Source organism: Setaria italica, chromosome IX, assembly GCF_000263155.2.
Source record: "Setaria italica strain Yugu1 chromosome IX, Setaria_italica_v2.0, whole genome shotgun sequence".
Taxonomy (NCBI): Eukaryota; Viridiplantae; Streptophyta; class Magnoliopsida; order Poales; family Poaceae; genus Setaria; species Setaria italica.
This window is the reverse complement of record NC_028458.1, coordinates 46,674,177-46,696,104: the sequence shown is the minus strand read 5'-3', so window position 1 is coordinate 46,696,104 and position 21,928 is coordinate 46,674,177. Positions and strand designations below refer to the sequence as shown.

General features: G+C 40.9%; 2 protein-coding genes across 2 annotated transcripts; one reads left to right on the top strand and one right to left on the bottom strand.

Moving 5' to 3' along the window:
- The first annotated feature begins 5,294 nt into the window (after positions 1-5,294).
- LOC101785394 (protein LURP-one-related 11) lies at positions 5,295-6,541 on the top strand. The gene has a single exon (XM_022823588.1). It carries the CDS (start codon positions 5,416-5,418, stop codon positions 5,845-5,847), a length of 432 nt encoding a protein of 143 aa, XP_022679323.1. The 5' UTR covers positions 5,295-5,415; the 3' UTR covers positions 5,848-6,541.
- Positions 6,542-7,160: 619 nt separating this feature from the next.
- Positions 7,161-19,699, bottom strand: LOC101773921. The gene is made up of 28 exons (XM_004984359.3): positions 19,414-19,699; positions 19,121-19,298; positions 18,871-19,037; positions 16,841-16,957; positions 16,632-16,763; positions 16,279-16,456; positions 15,698-15,878; positions 14,741-14,862; positions 14,554-14,645; positions 14,264-14,300; positions 13,936-13,996; positions 13,507-13,655; positions 13,294-13,364; positions 13,037-13,207; positions 12,864-12,932; positions 12,044-12,142; positions 11,862-11,951; positions 11,043-11,118; positions 10,863-10,962; positions 10,695-10,770; positions 10,338-10,517; positions 9,695-9,817; positions 9,526-9,609; positions 9,204-9,388; positions 8,945-9,083; positions 8,801-8,860; positions 8,502-8,606; positions 7,161-7,894 (listed from the first exon to the last, which is right to left on the bottom strand). The coding sequence occupies exons 1-28, from the start codon at positions 19,585-19,587 to the stop codon at positions 7,781-7,783; spliced, it is 3,330 nt and encodes a 1,109-aa protein (XP_004984416.3). The 5' UTR covers positions 19,588-19,699; the 3' UTR covers positions 7,161-7,780.
- Positions 19,700-21,928: the final 2,229 nt, after the last annotated feature.

Below are 21,928 nucleotides of genomic sequence, written 5' to 3'. Positions count from 1 at the left end.
AGTTAGCACCTACTGCTAAAGAGTCGAGTTTGATGTTGTTATCATCTTATCGGAGTGAATCTAGACTTGATGAAAGTCCATATTCGATCATCCGGCGTCTAGCATTTACCTGCTTTCAAGGACACAAACAAGAAAAATAGGATATATGCAATAGAAAAATTAGGGTTAGTTCAAAAAATTAGATACATCGCCCCAGGGTTCGAGTTGCCGATCCCCGGCAACAGCGCTAGAAAAACTTGTTGACGATAGTTAACACGCCAAGTTGTGAACCGCAAGCGCATGGATCATCGTAGCTTTTCCCTTAGAGTATTCCATCTAAGGTTTATCAATCCATGGATCGGTAGCGAACTAACTAGGGATTTCCATCTAATCTAACGAATTAGTCCTAACATGAAGCATCGATTGCATATAAGGGTAAACCTAATACATATGAATGATAGAGTGTAGATTGATCACATCCACAGATACATATGAGATAGCATACCAAGGGTAACAAGAGCCTATCGCTTTCTAGTTGTAGATCTAGCTAATAAGCAAGCAAATCATGCATCTCATCCAAAGCAATCTTTAAACTACTACCTCTAGTCAACCTCCTGAAAACCCCCACCTTACACAAGCTAGATCCTGTCACGATCCTCTCTATCGGCGCAGGCAGTTTAAGGACACAAACACAAGTGAACATGTCTAGCTATCATGAAGGATCGACATACTAGATCTAATCACCATGATTACACCAAGAATGCTAGATAGTCTAATCTGGAATTAGACTAAGAATCAAGCATATCCACCATGATAGAAAGAAAGCATAAAAGGGGGTATTGAGTCGCTAACAGATCGGATGACATGAAGAACATTGCTCACATAATAGATGTATTTAGATCATCACTTTCGAGTATATATCATTGATAATCTACTCCTACTCCTGATCTATACCATGGCACAACTGCGCAAGGAGGCCATAGCAGCTAGGTCTGGCCTAAGCCATCTCCTAGACAACTCTGAAGACTTGCGGTGACCGTCACCTCCCTCTAGTGAATGCCCTAGATTTCGTCCAGCTCTGGTGGATTGATTTGTGTGCTCGATGAAATATCGGAGTATTTATAGTCTTGAGAGCATGTGGCAGAAATTGGAAGGTGAGAAGAGTAAGGAAAGCCCCAGGCCGATCAGCCTGGGAGGTCCAAGCTGATCAATCTGGCCCTTCCTTGTGGTCTCTCGCGCCCTCCTTCATCCCCAAGTCCTCTTAGGTATCCTGAAGTCTTATTTTCACTTGCATGTGGGCCTAGCACATCGGTAGCTTCGGGATGAGATTGATCGTCAATAACTTTCTAAATCTCCGCTTGATCCTCTTTGATTCCTCTTTGATCCTGAAGTGATCTTATCATACCTTCACAAACTTAGCCCTTAAGTAATCTTGGAGGAGTGCTTGCCAAAAATGAGCATCGGAGGAGGCCAGAAGACCCCAGGCCGATCGGCTTGGGCTTCACCAGACCAGTGTTTAGCTGAGTTAGCTGTTAGCTCCCTGAACTCCTGGACCGGTCAGACTGGTCTACCTAACTGGTCAGACCGGTTTGGCTGTGTTAGCCCAAAAACTCTCAAACACTCACTCTCGGTCCACCCACTGGTTGAAACGACCATTGTTAGCTAAGCTGGGACAGTTAGCATATTCGAGGGTTTTCTTAGGCTATTCTCACTTAGTTCAGCTAAGAGCACTTTTGGTGTTGTCAATAGGTTAATGTTGCAACCCTCTTGTAAGGCATACTTATACTTAAAAACAAATATAAACACAATATTATCCACTTGAGCTTGTAAGTCTTCATCCATGTCATACTTTGATTTATGTCATCTTGAGGGTTCTCAACATCGCTATCATCTTGAGCACATCCAACTTGAACTAGTGACGTAAGATTCCCCATCATTAATGATAAGATATACTTGAATCCTTAAGTCACTCCATTTTATCAATCATAATAGATTAAATGCATTGCTTTGCTTTCCTTGGTAAGGCTTAGATATGATACTTCGAAACTCCCCGAATACTAGCCACTTCACCTTAGCAAAACGCACATGGTCCAAGCTGTCGTTTAACCAAAAGCTTGCTTAGTCCCTTGCTCTAGTATCTCGCTTGATTTCTTCACCTATTCATGCCAACATCAACAATGAATTCCCATTTGAAATCCTATTCAAATGCTTGTTCTTGATTGGTAAAGAATATCCCATGAATTGCAAGTTTCCAATAATAAGACCAATATGCACCACATAAGCTCATGCCCTTTTATTATATACAAAGAAGTCTTGCAATGTCCGATTGTGAATATCACTATTCTTTTCTTCATGATCCTTCACTTGTCAATCAAGCTATCACATGATTTGGAGTTATAGATTAACCATCATAGAACATATCCCCAAGTTTCACTTCACCCTTGCTTGTCATTGATCTTTCATTTGCATTATGGGATCACACACTTGCTTACTATCTTCATTGTGAGCCATATAATACACATTCAACACATGAGACAATATTACACCATGAATATAAGAATAAAATACTGCTCACAATCTTAGGCAAACAAGTTAGTCCTTTAATCGTTTTGTCATTCAATTCACCAAAACCCTAGAAGCCTAGATGCACTTTCAATGATTCATTTCAAATAAATATTTTTTTACATGAGCAATTTTATTTCAGTTGAAGTTGTAGCATTTTTCTTCTCTAACAATTCCCTCTTTTAGTGGGAACGATTCCATTCTCAACATCAAACATTTTTCTTATGAGCAGGATCAAAAGGTTAGTTCTTAAGATTTTAGTTTTTCATGCTATTATTAATACGTAGATTAAAATGGCTAAAATGAAAAAAATTAAAGGACAGCGGTTACTAGGCGATAAACAGCTCCCAATCCCACATGTGTTCCACGTTGCTGATGAATAAATCGATTGTCTGGAGCCGCCTGTCTGTCCTATGACGATCCGGGTGATTCGCCGCCTGTCTCAAAGAATGTATCGTCTTCGTGTATCTGATGTGGATCACAATCAAAATCATCTAGAGATATGCTGCGGAAACGCAAGAGTTTAGGCCTCAAGAACTACCAGAAAACACAAAAATAGCTAGCTAGTGACAGAAAGTTGAAGGAATGGTACGTACAAAAAGTTCACGATCAGGTCCTTGGATTGTACCATATATTTGTATATAATATGGGCATGGTGACGACATGGATATGCATGTCTAGTCGAGAGACGAGAGTACCTCCATTATAGTGTTAGGTCGCCGTACGGCTTGATTACATTGCCATTATCCTGATGTGACCTGGATCAAAATCAGACTACCCCTTAATGGCATGCGCTATGCCTCGCTTTGCGCATTCTTAATGCGCAAAAGTGCAAAAGGAGTCCTTGAGAAAGTGTCATCAGCATACAAGTACCTTTTGTCCTTTCTCACGGCCCATCTGATGATCAAAAGCGTGAGAGTTCAGCTTTGCTCAAAAAAAAAAAAAGCGTGAGAGTTCAGTAAGGTGTGACGTGATCACTCAACTATGTCTTATGTTCTTAACACCGGCATGCTTGGGTGTGTTAGTTTGGGCCAATGGTTTCAGCGGGTTTTGCTCGGATAAGAGTAACTAACTTGGCAACTGACGTTGGAGTGTTCAGTTCGTCAACGTCTCAAGCTCCCCTAGTTTAATGTGCCCAGATGAAGATACCGCCAGAGAATTAATCTGCTACATGAAACCGTGCACCCCCTGAATTAGCACAAAGTATATACATGCGTAGAGCGTGTCTGTGAGACTCCGAGCTATGTGTACTGTGTACAGCAACGCAATAAGAATTTAGTTTGCCTCTTTCTAGATTTGTGTAGATGTTCTCTTTTTCACCTATATTCATATAGATTGATATGAATTAATAATATCAAGTAGAAATATCTTTTAGTGCAGTATCACATATTGAAAAGAATGATCATTAGCATAATATATATTTCATTAACAGAAAAAAAACATAACACATTTGTCATCCTTTAAATTAATGAGCTGCACTAACTCAAATGAATACACCAATCTCTATACGGATCCAATGTCTATATATATAAGAAGTAATTTTCTTCAAAAATAAGTTTGGTGCTTGCCGGCCGGGTGCTCGTAGCTGACGCTTAATGATATACTGCTGTCTATTGTGCGCACGACGAGAGCACCAACTTCTTACCGTACCAGAATTATAAGTGGAAATGTTAGGCAACTGAATCAGCATTTGACCATTATTCGCGCTTACGAATTGAATAAACATTCCCCACCCATCAAAATAAACACACGTCATTCCGGTATCGAAATTGTATTTTAACACATAATTTTAATCATTAACCAGTTTCTATATATGGTACTATATCAAATAGAATGCTACTCCATTTGTCCTGAATTATAGGTCGTTTTGATACTATATACTTAAACGTGCATAGCAAAATCTATAAATTAAAAAATCAAAATGACTTATAATTTAGGAATTTAGGATGGAGGAAATACCTATTAATTTATAGGAATAACTTTGCAGGCAAATACTTGGTAGAAAGACGGAAGCATGCATGCAAGGCGCTTCTTTGGCTTTAATTTGTATTACACTTATGTTGTGAATTGCGACGAAGGAAGTAAGCCTAGCTCAACTGGTTAGTGTGGAAGGTAAACTGGTTAGTGTGGAAGGTGTGATCGTGCACTCTAATCAGGTTCTGGTTAGAGTTCCCTCTAACTCGAATTTGGGTGCATATTTCTTCTTCTTAATGAAAAATCACTTAGCTCCTTCTAGATTGATTGTGATTAGTGATGAAAAGAGAGAGCGGGTGGGCTCTTTGCTCTCCGTTGATTCCTGGAAGAAATGACGAGAGGGCGGCAATAATGCCGGCATATATCTATGCTTTGCAGACGTCTCTGAATGGCTTTCAAACACTGCATCTGTGAGGGGAAGCTGGTTTCCAATTTTAAAAGGCTGTGCTGCTGCTTGTGCGTGCATGGTCATGGTTTCATCAGTTACCTCATCGTTTTCTCCGTCTCGATCGCTCAGCCGATGTGATTGCGCAAAGCTGCTGCCAAAACTGCACAAGCTTTGACTAAAAGCCAACTCGATCGATAAGCATGGAAGCCTAATCAGATGCGGTAATTCAGGTATATTTAGTTTGTTAAGAGCCAATGAGAGCGATCTCCTGGCTACCGAAAAAGAACACATTATTTTTAACTCCTCGACGTGCATGTCAATGTCATCCATCTCCCTATAAGTCTACAACTACACTTTAATCAAACAATAACTTTGTAAGCGTGTGCGTATGCAAAGCGCAAAAGCTCTCTTCCTCTCTTGTTCCTTGTATATATACAGATAGTTGCAAACTTGCAATGGCCCCGGCACAATCAGCTGCTACAAGTGGTGGTTCTGACTTCTGAGGCGGCGCAATGTGTTGTAGCGGCGTCAAGTTGTGGAGGGCGATGGTGAGGGTGCACTCCGCGTCGCAGGGGCTCGACGCGGCCGGACCGGCCGCTGCCGTTGCTCCCTCCTCCTCTGATCAGACAGCAGCGACGACCAAGATGGCGGCGGCGGCGGCAGGGTCGTCGCAGGGGAGCAGCGAGCAGCCGGAGGTGTTCACCATCTGGATGAAGTCGCTGGTGCTCAACGGCAGCGGCTGCACCGTCTTCGACTCCGCCGGGAGCATCGTGTACCGCGTCGACAACTACGCCGCCCGCCGCGCCGACGACGTCTGCCTCATGGACCTCGCCGGCAACGTCGTCCTCCAAATACTCAAGAAGGTAAGTCATAGTAACAACTTTAGTTTCATAAAAAAAAATAGTAACAACTTTAGAATTTATAAAACTATCAAGAATGATTAGTGTGAACAATAAGCAGCTGGCTAATCTGACACGCGAGCTTGATCTTTGGTCGTTGATCTGGCTGGAGTACAGAAGCTTGGGTTCGGGAGGAGGTGGGAGGGGTACAGGTGGAGCGACCAGGAGCGGCCGTGGTTCAAGGTGACGAGGGCATGGGCGTGGCGCGGGCCCTCGCGCTGCACCTGCGAGCTCATCAGGGGCGACGACACGGCGACCGTGGTGCGCTACAGGATGGACGACGGGAGGATCGCGACGGCGCGCGGCGCCTGCAGGATCGTGGACGGCGCCACGGGGCTCGCCGTGGCCGAGGTGAAGCGGAAGACGACGGCCGCCGGGGTGGCGCTCGGCGCCGACGTGCTGACCCTGGCGGTGGAGCCCGGCGTGGATCGGTCCATCATCATGGGGCTCGTGCTCGTCCATGGCCTCATCAACCGCGCCATGTGAGACGACGAGATGATGATCAGCTGATGAACTCTGCTAACTACAGTACATACTATAAGCAGGAGATAAGAGGAGACTGCTCTCTGTCGATTTTGTTGTTCCACTGCGTTTTGAACTTAATTCGTAAGGACAGGAGAGGGAGTACGTATAATTAGTCTCTTAGCCAGAGATAGGTCTCGTTCTTCAGTTCCTTGTACAAATGGATGGAGATGATCAAACTAGCAAACAACGACGGCTTTTGCAGTTTATTATGGCAGTTCCATTTTCCTAGCACTGTTGGGTAGACATTTGCAAAATTAAAAACACGTGAAGTGATTGAGGTATTACATGGGTTGAATTGGATGGACATAAACATGAATGCTTATCATGCAACGACGACTTTTGCAGTTTATTATGGCAGTTTTATTTTTCTAGCACTGTTAGGTAGAAATTTGAACAACTAAATGAACTTCAAGTGATTGAGATATTACATGGGATCATATTGGATGGCCATATCCCTCAGAACATGAATGGTAGAATTCTATATCCATCCTTGTCCTCTAACCAAACGCACCCTTCCCTGGTGCTCAAACTTATTTCACAAGGGCTGGTTTCAGTGGGTTGAGATCATCACGGAAGAGTGCCAGCAGGGTTTTTTCCCCCGACAAAATGCGGAAAAAGGGGTATCAGCACATCATGCTAGTGCAAAACCCGGAAGGTCAACGAAAAGAGGGAAATGTGACGCGATCGGCCATGCCAAGAATGCAAGAACATTACAACTTTCACCCGTGGAGCCATGGACCGGCCGGACACGCAAAGATATCGAGCAACCACGCAAGAATGAACTGTTTACAACTTGCAACCATGTGATGCTGCCAGGCTCCAACAGACCACAATTCATGTTGACCAGGCTACCTGGATTAACAAACTTACTATGATAGATTAAGAGGATCTTTAATAGGTCGATACAATATAATCCTCAAAAAGGTGATACTAAATCCATATACAGAATAATCACGGGACATACTAAATGATTCTAATTAATTAATAAATTGAATTAGACGCTGACTGCAACAATAAGTTAATAGGCCTGATGCTCATACTGTACAATTGCACAGGCTCTACACCTTGCAATCTAATGATAAATTGTTTTTTAATGATGGAAAATGATGGTGGGCCAAGCTGGATCCCCAGGTCATCTCCAGGCTTCAAGGGGGCTGAGTACAACAAATGTGATCTGTTTTTAATTCTTTTTTCTGATGAAGTCCACTGCAGTCAAAACTCAGGGCAACCGCGAACCACACCAGCCGTTCTGTCCAAACCCATGGTGCATGGTCAGCCTGAAGGCAGCAACGAGATATGTATTTTCCCCCATTGTGCTCGACCTTGATTCTATTATCAGGACATGCATGGCTCTCTCACACAGCTGGTTTCGAATTGCGCTGAACCTGCACCACATGTTGCCTCCAACCTTTGTTGCTTTGCACCATGGCTCATGATGTATGCGCAACATCAGCTACATAAAGTAGCTTAGTGTTGTCTTTTTCCTTGATCCACCATCTCCATACAGATCATTCCATTGCACAAGCTCGTTCATGTTAATGGAATCTGAGGAAACACTCGCACAGACCTACAGGAAAGACACCACATATGTTGTGAACAATGTTACTAGCTCACATGGGTATGACGCAGGATATTTCATATCTCGATATGCTACTATCATAGACAAAGAACCATCGGAACAACTTTGAGAGCAGATAGGAGATGGAAATATGCCACAAACCTTTAGTGTGATTACGCCAGGTTGTGTTCTATTCTTCTTAAGAAAACTATTATACTACTACATTTCAAACTGTTATACACTTTGCCCATGAATCAGTACCGTCATTCTAGTACTCCCTCCATTTCAAACAATAAATCGCTTTAATTTTGTCATAAGTCAAACTTCTCTTCTCTAACTTTGACCAATTTTTAGAAACATGTTAAATTCTATAATACCTAATAAATGAGCTAACAAGACATGATTCAAGGTGTTTAACGAAATTGAATAATGTTGTAGATGCTGGTGCATTCTTCTATAAACTCAGTTAAAGTAAAAAAAAAGAAGTTTGACCTATGACAACTAAAATCACTTGCAACAGAGGGTACTAACATTTAATCATAAGAAAGCACAACTAGTGACAGAAGCACATGCTAGTGCATCGAAATAAATGAAGCAAGAAAAAATAAGGACATACCTGCTCATGCGCATGCATGAAATCACTTGTTCTTAATGCGCGGACATCACTGCTTGAGTGCGATGGAGGCAACGGCCTATTTGCTGCTTCTGCTGCTGCTCTTTCCTGCAGGTGGACAGTGCACATGAACCTCAAATGCATTTCATATTAAACAAAGCATCCATCAGTGTATACCAAACACCACCACTCCACCAGTATCAAAATAATCATGTTCTGTTGATTCTATTACTAGAACTCGAAGGATTAGAGACCGCAAGAGAAAGGGAAAATCTACAGAAATTCAAGTGGTTAAAACAAACCTTCTTCTCCTTTTCAAGAATCTCTCTAATAGGACGATGAGCAGCAGTAACACACAGATTCTGAAAATTAATTGCAGTCAGCAATCAATATTTGGTTGTAAGAATAAGTACCGTAACAAATTTTTAACATTTTTAGTAACATACCTTGAGATCACTACCCGAGTACCCTTCTGTCAAGTTAGCTATAACTTCAAGATCAACGTCATCTGCCAAATCTTCCTTGGCTAGTATTACACTAAGAATTTTTCTCCTATTTGATGCATCTGGCAAATTCACCATTAACCTAGAAAAACCATTGCTCAATAAGACTGTGTGGCTAACAGACTATTTACAGATGTTGTATTACATTATAAAATATAAAATACGATAATCAACTAATCATACAAAAAAGAAGGGTAATCACCTCCTGGGAAGCCTCCTAACAACAGCCTCATCAAGATCAAATGGCCTGTTAGTTGCAGCAAGTACTAATACACGTTCTTTCTCCTTTGTTCTTAGACCATCCCAGTTCACCATAAACTCATTTTTCATCTTACGCATGGCTTCATGCTCTCCAGGGTTCTCACGCCTTCCCAACATGCCATCAACCTAAAAAGAAAGGGCAGGAGAAGATGAGCAGGAAAGCTTGCACCACTATGGTATTGAGGCGAAGTACCGAACTACAGAGATGGTGCCATGGTATAGTAGAAATCAATAAAAAATGCTGTTTAACAGAATATACTTACCTCGTCCACAAAAATCACACTTGGAGCAATTTTACTTGCCAATGAAAACACAGCTTTCACGAATTTTTCTCCTTCACCAAGCCACTGGAAAATTGGTGATTTAGATGCAATAATGCAGATACTCAAAATTTGCCAAAAAATACATAGTGGACTATCTATCTGATGGTACCTTCGAAGAGATGCTCGACATCGATATGTTTATGAAGTTAGCACCAGCCTCAGTTGCCACAGCCTTAGCAAGCATTGTCTTTCCCGTACCAGGAGGGCCAAAAAGTAGAATTCCTTTACATGGCTGGTGTAAAAAAAAGTGTCAGGCTGCTATCAGCTAACGGTAGTGTTCTAGCATAGCTGGCCTAACATAAAAAAAAAAAGAATCTTGATATCATAAAAACATTTCAACATAACCAACAAAGAAAAAATAATATTTCACCATAGCCAACAGCAGAAAAATAATTAGTAATAAGTAGCATGCCAAAACATGCATTTGCTCTTCCTTTTTTTCAATCCAACTTGGAACAAGGCAGTCTATATTAGGTCCATCTGATGCACACAAAAAATGAATGCCCCCCACAAGCACAAGATGGTTAAAGATATGACAGTTTAAATTGTCCCATCCCAAATGGTAACAGTTGCAAGACATGGTCAATTTTGCCTCATTTGTTAACTGTTAGCAAGGATTGGATGGGTCTTATTCAAGACAGCAAGATGGAAAAGTAGTGAAATATAAAGAAGCTTTACAGAAGAAAGAATCATTCACAAAAGGTGCTCAGAATTGCTGCAGCTAAATATTACGAATTGTATCCAATATCTACCTTCATAAGTTGTCCTCGGTTGAAAAGTTCAGGTCTTTGCAAAGGAAGCATCACTAGCTCCTTCAGAGTATCCTTGACACTTTCCAAAGCTCCAATGTCCTCGAAGGTAACACCAATTTCATGTGGAGGGATAACATCAGCAAGGAGCCTCTTTTCAAATTCGTTTTCCATAGCAATGTCCTGACAATTTTAAGAGACAAGAACAGAAAGCTCAATTAAAAAAACAATTTTCTAAATTATGAAAGGCCAACATGGTCAGAAATAGTTTATAGTTTCGTATTTTTTTCACTGGGTGGTTGCAGTTACAGTTGCAATAGAAACTGAGCTGGATGTAATATATCAAAAGAAAGTGGCAACCTTGAGTGACTTCCTTTTAGAGTTGCTCTTTGAGCCAGATTGGATACTTTCAAACATGTCAACTCCATGCTTAAGGCTGCAAGGTAAATATTAGAACAATAAGCATTTTTGTGCAGATGAAGTAATTTTATAGACAAGTTGGTGAAGCACTAGATTAAAATCTGAAACCTTTCGCTGGATAGGGTAAACTGCGCACTACTTGAAGGGTCTGGAATTGTACAGTTCTTAAGTTGATGGCTCAAAGCAAAACCAATTATTTTATCAATACCTGAAAAATAACAATGAGGCCATCATGACATTGGGCAACTTTGATATATTTCATGAACATGAATATAAAATGGCACTCACACTCATTTGTAAGAATGCGATCCTTAACCAATATTGCCTCAAGATCAGCGCATTCCAAACCAACCCTCGTTAGAAACTGAAATCAATGGCAGGAGGATAAGTTGTAGCTAATAATATGACAAGTTCAATGCAGTAACATGTCCAAGGTGCAGCTAACCTCTGTTACAGATATACAAAAATGCACTTCATAATACGATCTTTCTCAATCCAGGATATCATTAAGAAAAAGTCACATTCATGTGGTTCTTATAGAGTTTGCACATGTATGACACAAATAGGGAAAGAAAAAATATAACACATTGGACTAATCCCTCAGGTCAACAGTATTTTACATTTTTAGTTTCTGCGATCTCCTAGGTGCAACTTTGACCATTATTTGCTATTAGCATATCTAATAAATTGATGAGGTGGTTGAAGTAGTTTTCAAGACAAATCTACACCTATGATTCAAAATTGACAGAATCTTATCCAAAATGTCAAGTATTCTAGACCAGAGGGAGTAAAGCTCATAGATTCACTGTATTTTATTGTAATACACAGATAACAACATAAGATTTCTGTCCAAACCCTGAAGGCCTTGCTTGGATAGAAGGGGATTGGAGTGGATGAAGGGGATTGAATTTAAAATGAACTAATGTCCCCTCCAATCCCTCCCATTACACTTCAATCCACTGCTATCCAAACAAGCCCAAAAGAATAGGTTATGCAGTGCCTAGAACAACCATGTAAACCACAAATTACTCGAATTCATAAATGATAATAAATAGATAATGCATACATAGTTTATAAATAAGCAAAAGCTTTAGCACTAATACTTACAGAGCGTATTTTTGAAATGTTCGCATTTCCTTTAAGAATTTCAATATCTCGGTTTAACATCTGGTTCCACCGTGAAATCTCCATTTCATCCTGTAACATTTATCCCGGATATATTAAAAATGAATGCCAGAAGAGCTACTTTAAATTAACCATACTCTTGGAACTACTTTCAAATAACATACTTGTGGTGCCTGGAGTGTCACTTTATTCGGGAAAAGTTTGGTCAGATGCTTCATTGCCTTCGAAGCTTCTTTGGTTTTATCATTTATCGAATCAATGTCCTGCATTTCCTTATATTAGGTTGTAACAAGAAAATGCACAAATAAAGTGGAAAACATATGATTAGTGCAAATAACAATACAGCACCTCTAGTTTAACAGTAAAAATCAGTGGAAGATAGAAGAGAAGACAACCGAAAAATAAGAGTATAACCCTAAACAGGGTGTGCAAAAACGATCATTTGAGTACGACATGAAAAAAAAAAGTATTTAGGTTGTAAGACTAGTATGACAGTATACCAACAAATGGTCATGCATAATGCATTCTGGTCAGAAAACGTAATAGCCGGTGATCATACAGTATCTCCACACAAGCATAAGGTCGCAACTAAATTGGTAGGAGTAGATGGTCCATCAGAAACCTTATAAAACTAATTAAATACTTGGTCTGGTAACAAATACTTAACGTTATGAACAAATCAGGTCAAACTTTTGATACTTGGACTATCAGTATTTTTCTTTTCAAATATTTAGTTTGGAAAAGATGAAAATAGTTTGTGTTGAATTTTTTTAAAAAAAATACTTCTGTAATCTCACAATTTTATTGGATTGTACAGGATTAAAAATACAAGAACCATGACATGTTCAGAACCCCAACTACTTTTGAATGTGTATAATCCAACAACTTTATTGGATTGTACTGGATTAAAAATATAAGAACCATGCCAAGTCCAGAACGCCAACTATTTTGAACAGAGGGAATGTTAGTATAATAAAAAATTACCTGTAATGCAAGGTCAAGTATAGCTTGGCTGTATGGGAACTTTGAAAGAAAAAGAGAACCAGCATTTGCCTGGAACATAGAACTCACACTTTGTTAGGTACAAGTGTTACGTAAACAACATGACAGGCTTACATAAGCATCCAGTCTAGTATCATGGAAATTACAAGACGTACCTTCTCTTTGCGATTGTCAGGCTGGATTTGAGATCCAATAATAAAAGCACCGGCGGGAAAATGCGTGAGCTTGCTCTTCAGACCATGATAGGAGTCATTATTCCCACAAATTTTGTCTGTGTCCTTCAGAAAAAGGATTAAAGGGCCATGCTGAATTTCTTCAGAGATAAACTACACAACAAGCACAGTAAGTGTAAGGAAAGCAAAATAGCACAATAAATAATAAACCCTGAAAAAAAAATACAACTGTTAAATACCTCAACTATCACGTCAAATGGATGTTTGGATCTAACTTCCCATCCTGGACTGTCAGAGCATAAAGAATCAACTGAAAAAGCAACAGGTAAGAACATTATCTAAACAATTCAAGTGTGGCAATAACCATGAAACAATTAGCATAACTGCATAAGTAACATCATGCAGTTGGTTTTCATGACAACATTTGTTCAAGACACGAGTCAAGTACTAACCTGGACAAAACAAACCATGATCAGCTTCACAATTGCCTCCAAGATCGTTACCTCCTTGAATTTGTTTATCAAACCTTACACCAACCTTTGATAATCTATTTTCTTCAAAAGGAAGACATATTTCACCCTGTGAACCAAAATCTGGAGGGCTGCAGATTGAACAATTTAACAAAAGAAAGAGGCAGATATTAATACATCAAAATAGTTGTAATACGAACAATAATAAAGTTTATTTGATTTCAGCAACAAAATGACCCATATCTTTGCCAAGTCATATGTCGGACAACTAAATCAGATAAAACGGCAACCACCTTTTCTTCTACTTGTCAATAACATTTAAATTCAGGCAATATCATTCGAAATAAATGGCTTATTAACTAATATTTGTGATAAGCACATATAGAATCAATCTTAGGCAGCAAGTTGTACCTCTGTCCATCAAGAATAATGCTTGCCGAATGTAATGAACCAATGTACCTCACTCTATCACCTGAACAAATGAAAAGAACAACACCATTTAGACAGCACTGCAAAACATTAGAACCTTATCACTGTATCAACTAGGCTAGTTTGCGGGCCAACATATAAATTTGATCTGCTCTTTTCTGCATTGCCACTGGTACACTGGCCAGTGTTGTGGAGAAAATGCAAGTCCACTAAGATTGCATTAAAACTGAAAGGAGATTGCCGAAATTCTAACTGAAACAACTTAAATTTTAACTCAGCATTTAAAGTTACATAGTATCAACGTTCTCACCCTTTTTGTATGACTCTGATTCCTTGGAAGCCTGTCCCTGAACGACAAAATATAAATGAGTACCAAGTACAAGCAAATATCCAAAGTACTCTCCAAGTGCACACTCGAAGCGAGTTTTTTTTAAAAACAATAAAATAGAGGAAGACGAAAAAGACCAACTGTATAGATAGAGGTCAGATACAGAAAATATAGCAGTGGCATGATGTTTAAAACTTTGGAAACATATTAGTTATTGTCACAAGAAGTAGAACACCGAGAAAGAAAATGGAGGTATATGCTCAGGGTCTTACACCAAACAGCATGGAAGAATCTACAGTGAGCAACCTAGCACCAAAATACTTTGCAAGTGCTTTCACCAGATATTCTTGATAGATCTCAGTTCCTATAGAAAGATAAGTTACCACGCTTAATAAAGAAACAGTCACGATAATTGTGGGTTTTAAAGCTGCAATAAATACAATGTTTACGCATACATACCTGTTGGGCCAGATAGCAGCACTCGTTGACTCAGAGAAGATATCTCTTTTGTAAACTTGAAGTAGTTCTTGCATTCCAAATGTACATATGCTGATGACAGGAGAGCACATTTGGTATGCTCGCTGCGAGGACAAAAAGTTATTAGAAAGCAATTCTTAACAAGTGGAGAATCACCCGTCGAACTTAAAAGACTGGAAAAAAGTTAGTCCTAGAGTGCAAACAGTAAACTTAAGATATCAAAGTATTTAGACATCTCACACGAGGACAATATTGTAGATTTATCATCAAAAGCAAACTCTATATCATTGTGATTGACTATTTTCAATCATATATACTTTAGTAATATCTGGAATACTGTCTGCATCCTAAATAACAAGCAAATCAGACCATAGACAGTAAACTACTACTAGTCTACTGCCATGACCAGCATTATCAGAGTGATGTTAAGTACGACTATTATTTTCAGCATTACCCTTACAAACTTTAGATGACTAAAGGAATTGGAATAAGCTTGCCAATTGTGTGAAATATACTGGAGCCATGAGGTCAGTGTACAATTTTTGTTCAGAAGGCAATAGCATGAAACATAGTTATTTTGTAAAGAGAAAAGCAACTCAAACAAAAAAGAGCTAAAATCTACCCATTGCACTTGTAGTCCAAACAGAATATCATTACAAAGATTATTCAGAAACATATTGGCTGTGCAATTCTCAGGTACAGGAACGGGCATATAACTTCCGAGAAGAAATGATATAAACCACGCAACATTAAAAATTTGTGTTGAATGAGCAACCATCTTGTCAAGAGTTCAAATTATGGTTTGCTCATGACACATTATTCACCAACTCAATGCCCCTATGCAGGGAGGACTAGTATCACGTCTCTTAGCCAAACAGGTTATGACAAATCAGAAACAACACTCACATGAGGCAATGAGATTGCTGAATGTATGCTTACCTTAGATAATAGGGGCAACTATCAAATGACTCAGAGATGTTACTCGGATCAACCGTTGCATTTATCAGATCCTCCTTCAGTAGTTGCGACCGACCAAAAGATATATTATCTTCAGAGTTAAGCTGGCTATGTTCGTCCATTGTTTTACATAAATTAAGTAGAACTGGGTCTGCTGATGATCCTGCAATAGTGTTTCAATAAAAAATGTAATCAACTGCAAAAAAAAATCATTTGGTAAGTACTCCCTCCATTCCAAATTGTAGGCCATTTTGGCTTTTCTAGGTTCATAGATATTATTATGCATCTAGAGATGCACTATATCTAAGTGCATAGCAAAAACTATGCACCTAGAAGAGCCAAAACGACCTACAATTTGGAACGGAGGGAGTATGAAAGAAGATCAATGAGAAATAAAAAAAAGGACTATGTTTGTACCATCCTGTATACGTGATCATCTAAACAGCTGTGAACTATAACTCAGGGCTAGCAAGTAAAAATTTAAAAACAAGTTTGACAAATATAAAGGCTAGCAAGTAAAAGTTCAAAAAGACGCAAAGATGACAAATATAAATAGGTCTCACCATTAGGCATCAATGAAGACCGGCCTTTTCCAAAGTAAAAGGTTGAGACTTTGCGTCCTTTAGAAGATAAATGATCCTGGACATCTTTTAAATGTGAATGTTGGCCCTGCTGGATACTATTGCAAGTAGAGGATAACGCGGAAGTGCTTGATTTCTCCTGCTGAAGTTGCTCAAATATCTACCATCACATTAAGGACGTTCAATGCTAAATGTTTACTTGTCTAAGCATTATTTATACATTATATATACTACAAACAAGTTCCATATAAATCGAGCTTCTTCATCTGTGCATAGTCCCAAACATAACTACAAGGTATCCATTAGATAAAGTAGTAGGCAATAGAAAAGGATACATAAGCATGCCTCACGGGTGAACGAAAGATAATTTCATCTCCCCCATTCAAAGTAACTTTGGTAGCCTTGTCCGGAGATTTCCCATTTACGCGAACAACTTTGGAGTCAAAGATTTCAAGGAGTGCACCTCGCTAATACAAGACGTTAGAATTGAAACAATGTATAATGACTACAACTACAGCGAAGAACAAAAAAAACTTCACAATACCTTAGCCTGCTTCAGTCTACAAACAGCTGAGGCGGTGGATGACTCGCCCAGTCTCAAATCATGATGCGCTCCATGACCAATAGTGAAATGTGATCCATAAATAGGAAGGGTAGGATGCTGTGGAAAAATAATAATGAATTAAATAAAGAGCCATCAGCCTTATGAAACTTTTCAAACAGTTTAGCTGCACCTAGGAGCTTACTCATTGAAGGACAAGCTTAAACATGTATATACACAGCATACGCACACAAGCACCAAAATAGAATGTTAAAATCTCCGAAACAATCTAGCCAACCATCACATCACACATAACCTAGCAAATAAAGAAAAATCAAACACAAAATGCAAAAAGTTTGTTATTTATACAGCTTGATTGAGGTTTTAATTGTTATGTGACTTGCTGAATGATCAAGGCTCATTCAATGGCCAGAATATACTCCTTCCACTTTTTCTACAAGGCGTGTTTTGTTTTTTTAGGACAAAGCCTTTAACAGACAGTTACTCCACTAATATTTCATTCATATGCAACAAAATTACAACCATATGAAAGTATTTTTTAATACAAAACTAATAAAATCAATACGTGTAACAAAAATATGCTCCCACAGAGTAATTGTTGGTCAAAGGCTTGTCCTAATGAAGCGATAGCCGAGTAATTTCAACAGAGACAGTAGCCACCAGATAATCAGACAATTGCACAATCTGTTAACGCCCTGACTGAAACCGTAACTTGAGTGTAAAATAAAAACTTACGAACCAATCTATCAAAAAAAAATCAGCATAAGAGCATCCACAAGATCATATGAGAAGATATGTAACAGTTATAGTGAATATCATATATATAGCTAATAGACTCAATTCACTATGCAACACAGCTACACAGATCGGACGTCTAAAATTTATTCTGGTGTCAAGGATCAGGACTAAAAGTCTAAAATGCTGAAATGATTAACATAAGATGCCTGCTAAGAGCAACTCCAAGAGTACGCCAAAAAATTCTTCCCCAAAACTATGTATTGAGGGTTCTCCTAAAAAAATTTCCCCCAAAAACATATCAATCCACAGCAGATCGCTAATAAATTACCCCCAATATTTCAAAACAGGCCACGTCATCGTATTGGGCCCATCAGAAGGGACGGGCGGGCGTGCGGGAATTAGGATTGGGGGAGGAACGCCAACGCTAAAATATATGCGGTGGAAGGCTGTTTTTTAGCGTCGCTAAAAAATTGGGGAAGGTTTGGGTGGACTGTTGGAGTTCGTTTTTTCTCTTTTTCTCCCTAAAAAGGATATTGGGGGTAAGATTAGCAGCCTTTTGGAGTTGCTCTAAGCACATGAACCTATGCCTGCAATATCAATCATAAAAGAGATTATGGGGTTATCTGACAAAGTCCATTAAAAGAAATGCAATTTAGCATATTGTCTTGACCTAATCAACAATACGCCTCATTAATAAGCATATAGAATATAGTAAAGGCATATTTTCTTGATTTTACAAATATATAGCTTCAGAAGATGGTGATTGTTGTACAAGTGACTTGTTGCTTCCATACCAAGAACTAAACATTGGGCTGAAGACAAGTAACTAACGAACTCAATACCTACTCATGAAGTTACCCTCTCGATTCCATGCTGTACAACAGGTATGTGTGCTTAACTAGGGTACACTGACTGTACACTAATCAAAAAGTCAGCCCTGCAGTGACTTTGCTTTCTAGCATAATAGCCTTGGCTGTAAGATAAACTACATATGAAATTACTTTTCCACAATCTCTTGAGCATAAAAGTGCACATTGGACGTTGCTTTCTTGTTTAAGATTAGAAGAGTTGGGAGCAGATAGGTAATACCGTAATAGGTTAGTATATTCCAAGGTGTACTACGAATACTCTCAAGTTAGAAGATGAGGTTTTATAGTAGTTACACAGAACAATTATCATGTAATTGTTGGTAACTAAGGTCTCATCCGAAACAATGAGATGTCATGATTGTACAGATTGAAGAAAGAGTGAAAAGAGCATCGGAGAAGGCGCACCGAGGCATATTGTGAAATTAGCCTGCACCAGGGTTCCTGCCGCCTGCTGGTGGCCGCAACCTGCCGCTTGTTCAACATCCCGGCCATCTTCTCCGACAAATCCTTCAAATCCTTTGCTTTCTTTATCTTCGCCGATAAATCCTTATCGTTAGCGCCGCGCTTATGCCCTACATCAACAGGGGGAAACTCAATCATACCCCCAAGGCCCCAACCGGACCTGCTGGGCACATCGGAGGGAGAAGGCTCGTACCGGCAGTATTGGACTGCGCCTCCCTTGACCTCAGGAGGGCCTCCAGCTTGTCCATGGCGCCGTTCAGCGCCTGCAGCCCAGCCGTGTTGGGCAGCGTCCCCGCCACGGCGCCGGCGCCGGCCGTCTCGGCCCCGGCCGCCGCCGACGGCTTCGCGCTATCCGCCTCCGCGCCCGCAACCTACCACCACCACCGAACGGAGGCGTCAGCAACAACTACGACGAGAAACAGATCAAAGCCAGAGGCCAGAACCCGGGAGGCCCGCATGCACGTGGGGGCGGGGGGAGATCCGGACCTTGGCGCGCTTCGGGGGCTGCGACGACGACGCGAGCTCGTCCCCCGCGCCCGCCGCGGCGCCCTCCGCCGGCGCCGGCGCCGGCGACGCCGCGGCGCCCTTCTCCTCCGCCTCCTCCTCGGACGCCGCCGCCGCAGGGCGCTTCGCCGCGGCGCTCCGCCTCGTCTCGACCATCTCGACGGCGACGCGAGAACACGCGAGGGGGAACGCGAGGGAGAGAGAAGGCGAAGGGTAAGACGAAAGGAAGCGGAGAAGAATACAAAACCGAAGGATTCGTTGGATGGATTAGTACTACTAGCAATTAGCGGGGGGACGCGGAGTGTAAATAAGGCGGCCGCCGCGACCACCAATCGCAGGGTAGCGGCGCGACAGGTGAGACCATGCTGTCCAGCCGATAGGGAGGGAGAGGGGCGCCTCCTCTCCTCGTGCAATTTGCCCACGACGGAAAAAGGAGATGGGGATCGCGTCTTGGGCCGCCTGGATTCCGTAGCACGGCACCACGCTACGAACCGACTGTTTGATGAGAGAGGAAATACTAGAATTGGTTCATGACGTCCGACTACAGCCCACAAACTAGCCTCGCCCTTGATCCCCTGGATTAACACGTCTAGACTTTCCTCTTTGTCATTGAAGGTCCGCATTCCTCTCCCTCTAGGGCGTGTTTGGATCCTGAGCTAAACTTTAGTCCTTGTCACATCGAATGTTTGACACTAATTAGGAGTATTAAACATAGGCTAATTACAAAACCAATTTCACAACCCCTAGGCTAAATCGCGAGACGAATCTATTAAGCCTAATTAGTCCATGATTTGACAATATGGTGCTACAGTAAACATTCGCTAATGATGGATTAATTAGGCTTAATAGATTCGTCTCGCGATTTAGCCTAGGGGTTCTGCAATTAGTTTTATAATTAGCTCATATTTAGTCCTCCTAATTAGCATCCGAATATCCGATGTGACACGGACTAAACTTTAACTTCAGGATCCACCCCTTCCAACAATATGTTTACCTCCATATGCTCTTACCTCTTAATGACAATTCCAATATTATGCTTCTATATGCACTTTATGTACATCAATTGGTTCATGACGTCCACTTATGTCATATTGATTCATATGTATTCCTTTGCTGATATTTTTGTTCACTAAAATTAGAAGTAACATCATATAAAAATGTCATATAATTGTCATCTATAAGACGCTATATATTGAGTGAATTTAGAACACGTTCAAATGGGATAGAGATTATAACAATCTAAGATAATAGATACATATAGATTATGAAACACAAATTATATACTATAAATAAAATAGCTACGGTTGGTGAAGAGACATAGAGGGATTATACAAGAACTAGCAGAATGACCGTGCATTACTACGGTGAAATGATAATCATATTTTTAAAACTCGTAGTTTTTTCTATTTGTATCACTATATATATTTTTTGCATTTCTCTTAACATATATCCTTATACTGAAATAATTATTCATTTCTCGATTATAAACCAAAATATTTATTGTTTGATGCTATGCTGAATCGATCCACATCCCACCAATTCTGAAAAATGTAGCGAGGATACATTCAAGCAATGGAGTAATCACGAATCATGAAGCCTGCTGAACAGTTTGTGCACGAGTTCGTGTTCCATTTACGACATCGCCAGCAGCTGCCGGATCTTCTTCAGCTTCTCCACGGGGAAAAAACCTTACCTGCTTTAATATTAAGTAGAGATCGTGATTAGTCTCTGGTATTTAGAATATACTATACCTTAACTAAAGACCGAAATTAACTAATGAGAGAGTTTTGTGGTGTCCCGGTTCAAATCCCGAGCGAAGCTATTCTTTCTTTTTCTTTTTTCTTTTCTTTTTTCCCCTTCTTCTTTGAGAGTTGAGATGCTTAGGTGGTGCGCCTGGGTGTCGACAAGCAGATGTGCTTGGGTTGATTCCGATTCCCTTCTTTTGCTCTCCAATTCCGATCCCGATTCCGATTCTTCTTCTTCCTCCCTTACCCATTCCTCTTTGCCTCTTCCCACCCGCACCTCCGCGCCGCCTTCCTTGCCCTCAGACCCCACCGCGTTTCGCTGCTCGCCACGCCCGCCTCGAACGCCACCAACAACAACCCCTTCGCCGCGCTCATCGCCGCCCCCCGCACGCTGTGGCACTGTACCCTCCAGCCCCTTGGGGACTATGGCTTCGGCAAGCGCAGCATCTGGGAGGGCGGTGTCGGCCTTTTCATGGTCTCTGGGTCCGCGCTCCTCACCCTCGCCCTCGTCTGGCTCAGGGGATTCAGCTCCGCTCCCGATTCCGCAAGTACAACACCGTCTTCAAGTTCACGCAGGCCTGCGGGATCTGCGTCGGACCTGCGTGCTTGCCCATATGACCAAGGTCGGGAACGCGTCGCGGAGGAGCCGTCTGCCAAGGCCGAGCGCGCGTGCGTCGAGGCTCGAGTGGAAAGCTGGTGGACGTCATGAGCGCCTTTGCGAAGGTGCTGCCGTGAGCGGGAGCACCTCCATC